This window comes from Sinocyclocheilus grahami, unplaced genomic scaffold (assembly GCF_001515645.1).
Source record: "Sinocyclocheilus grahami isolate Dianchi unplaced genomic scaffold, SAMN03320097.WGS_v1.1 scaffold34804.1, whole genome shotgun sequence".
Taxonomy (NCBI): domain Eukaryota; kingdom Metazoa; phylum Chordata; class Actinopteri; order Cypriniformes; family Cyprinidae; genus Sinocyclocheilus; species Sinocyclocheilus grahami.
Genome location: NW_015522243.1, coordinates 1 through 1,608, shown reverse-complemented (window position 1 = coordinate 1,608; position 1,608 = coordinate 1). Strand labels below are relative to the sequence as shown.

The 1,608-nt window shown below is 37.6% G+C and overlaps 1 protein-coding gene across 1 annotated transcript; it reads left to right on the top strand.

Annotated features, from left to right (window-relative positions):
• Positions 1–409: 409 nt before the first annotated feature.
• LOC107580502 (integrator complex subunit 2-like) lies at positions 410–987 on the top strand (the record flags this gene model as incomplete). Its single annotated transcript, XM_016266191.1, has 2 exons — positions 410–607; positions 703–987. Coding segments are annotated over exons 1-2 (474 nt in total), but the record flags the coding sequence as incomplete, so codon positions are not given.
• Positions 988–1,608: the final 621 nt, after the last annotated feature.

The window sequence follows — 1,608 nt, the reverse complement described above, 5'->3', positions numbered from 1 at the left end:
TAAGCAGCAAATTAGGAGTTTATTGAGGCAAAAGTCGTAATTAATAAGTGAGAATTGGTCTCCAAACTAAAGTGTGAACATTATTTATTTATTTGATAAGAAGTCTCTTACACATATTTGATCAAAAATACATTAAAAACAGTAATATTGTAAAATGTTACTGCTTAAAATAACATAATTTATTTAAAATAGAAAACATTTGTAACATTATAAATGTCTTTACTTTCTTTACTTTTGATCAGTTTAGTGCATTTTTGCTAAATAAAAGTGTGGAATAAAAGATTTTGTAGCTGAATAAAAGATTTCTTTAAAAAAACAATCTTACTGATCCCAAACGTTGAAATCTATTATATTGTATCATATCGTATTCTTACTGAGGGAATATGTGTGTTTGTTCTCATGAAGGTGTCCTCCACTAATGGACATCACTCTTCACATGCTGAACGGGTACCTGTTGGCTTCTAAGGCCTACCTGAACGCCCATCTGAAAGAGACAGCTGAATTTGAGCGACAAGCTCCGACCGTATCAAACCTTGGGCTCAGTGGCCAACCTGACACACCTGAGGTCACCAGAGAGGAGCTGAAGAACGCTCTGCTGGCTGCTCAGGTAGACACATGCACACACATTTCTAGTACTGATCTCTGAATCATCAGTTTGTGCATTTGGCACAAATGTTGTTATTGTTTTTGTCAAACCTTCAGGACAGTGCAGCGGTGCAGATCTTGCTGGAGGTGTGTTTGCCGCCCCCTCAGGAGGAGCTGCAGCTGGGAGGAGCAGACAGCCTGTTGAGGAGCGTTCAGTCTGCTCCAGGTATTCCCATGCGGAAGCAGGTGGGCGACACGGGGGCTGGGCAAGGGGCCCAGGGGGAGCGTGAGGCAGAGGGCGGGCTGCTCAGTGACCTGAGGGAGGTGCAGTGTCTCATCTGCTGCCTGCTGCACCAAATGTTCATCGCAGACCCCAACATTGCAAAACTAGTACACTTTCAGGTAATTAAGTATCTCTGTTACAGTACTGTTATCACCAGTATGATACATGCTTTATACATACATACATAATAATCATAGATCTTAAGACACAGTACACACACAACGTTTTTTTTCTCTAGATGGATTTAACATTTTTTGTGTCATGTATTTCAGAGTGAAACAGGATATTCAGTGGGAAAAATGTGGGGTGGAATTTATTTTTATTCACTGGAAATTGATTAGATTTATTAGTGACAGCTGGTCTCTGTATGACAGGTGGTTGGATGGGAGGGGTTACAATCAAGTTTAATTAATTAATCATTTAATTCAAAAGTGACAGTAAAGACATTTATAACAATATATTTTATGGAGTAATGGGTGCTGAAAATTCAGTTTTGACATCACAGGAATTAATTACATTTAGAAATAGAAAACAGTTATTTTAAATTGTAATATTTCACACTATTCCTGTTTTTACTGTACATTTGATCAATGCAGCCTTGGTGAGCATAAGAAAATTATTTCAAAAACATAAAAAAATCTTTCCAACCACAAATTTGTGACATTTTTACAAATAATTCTCCTGGGACGATTTCAATTTTTTTGTCATGCATTAAGCTGAAAGACTCTATATAATTGTTC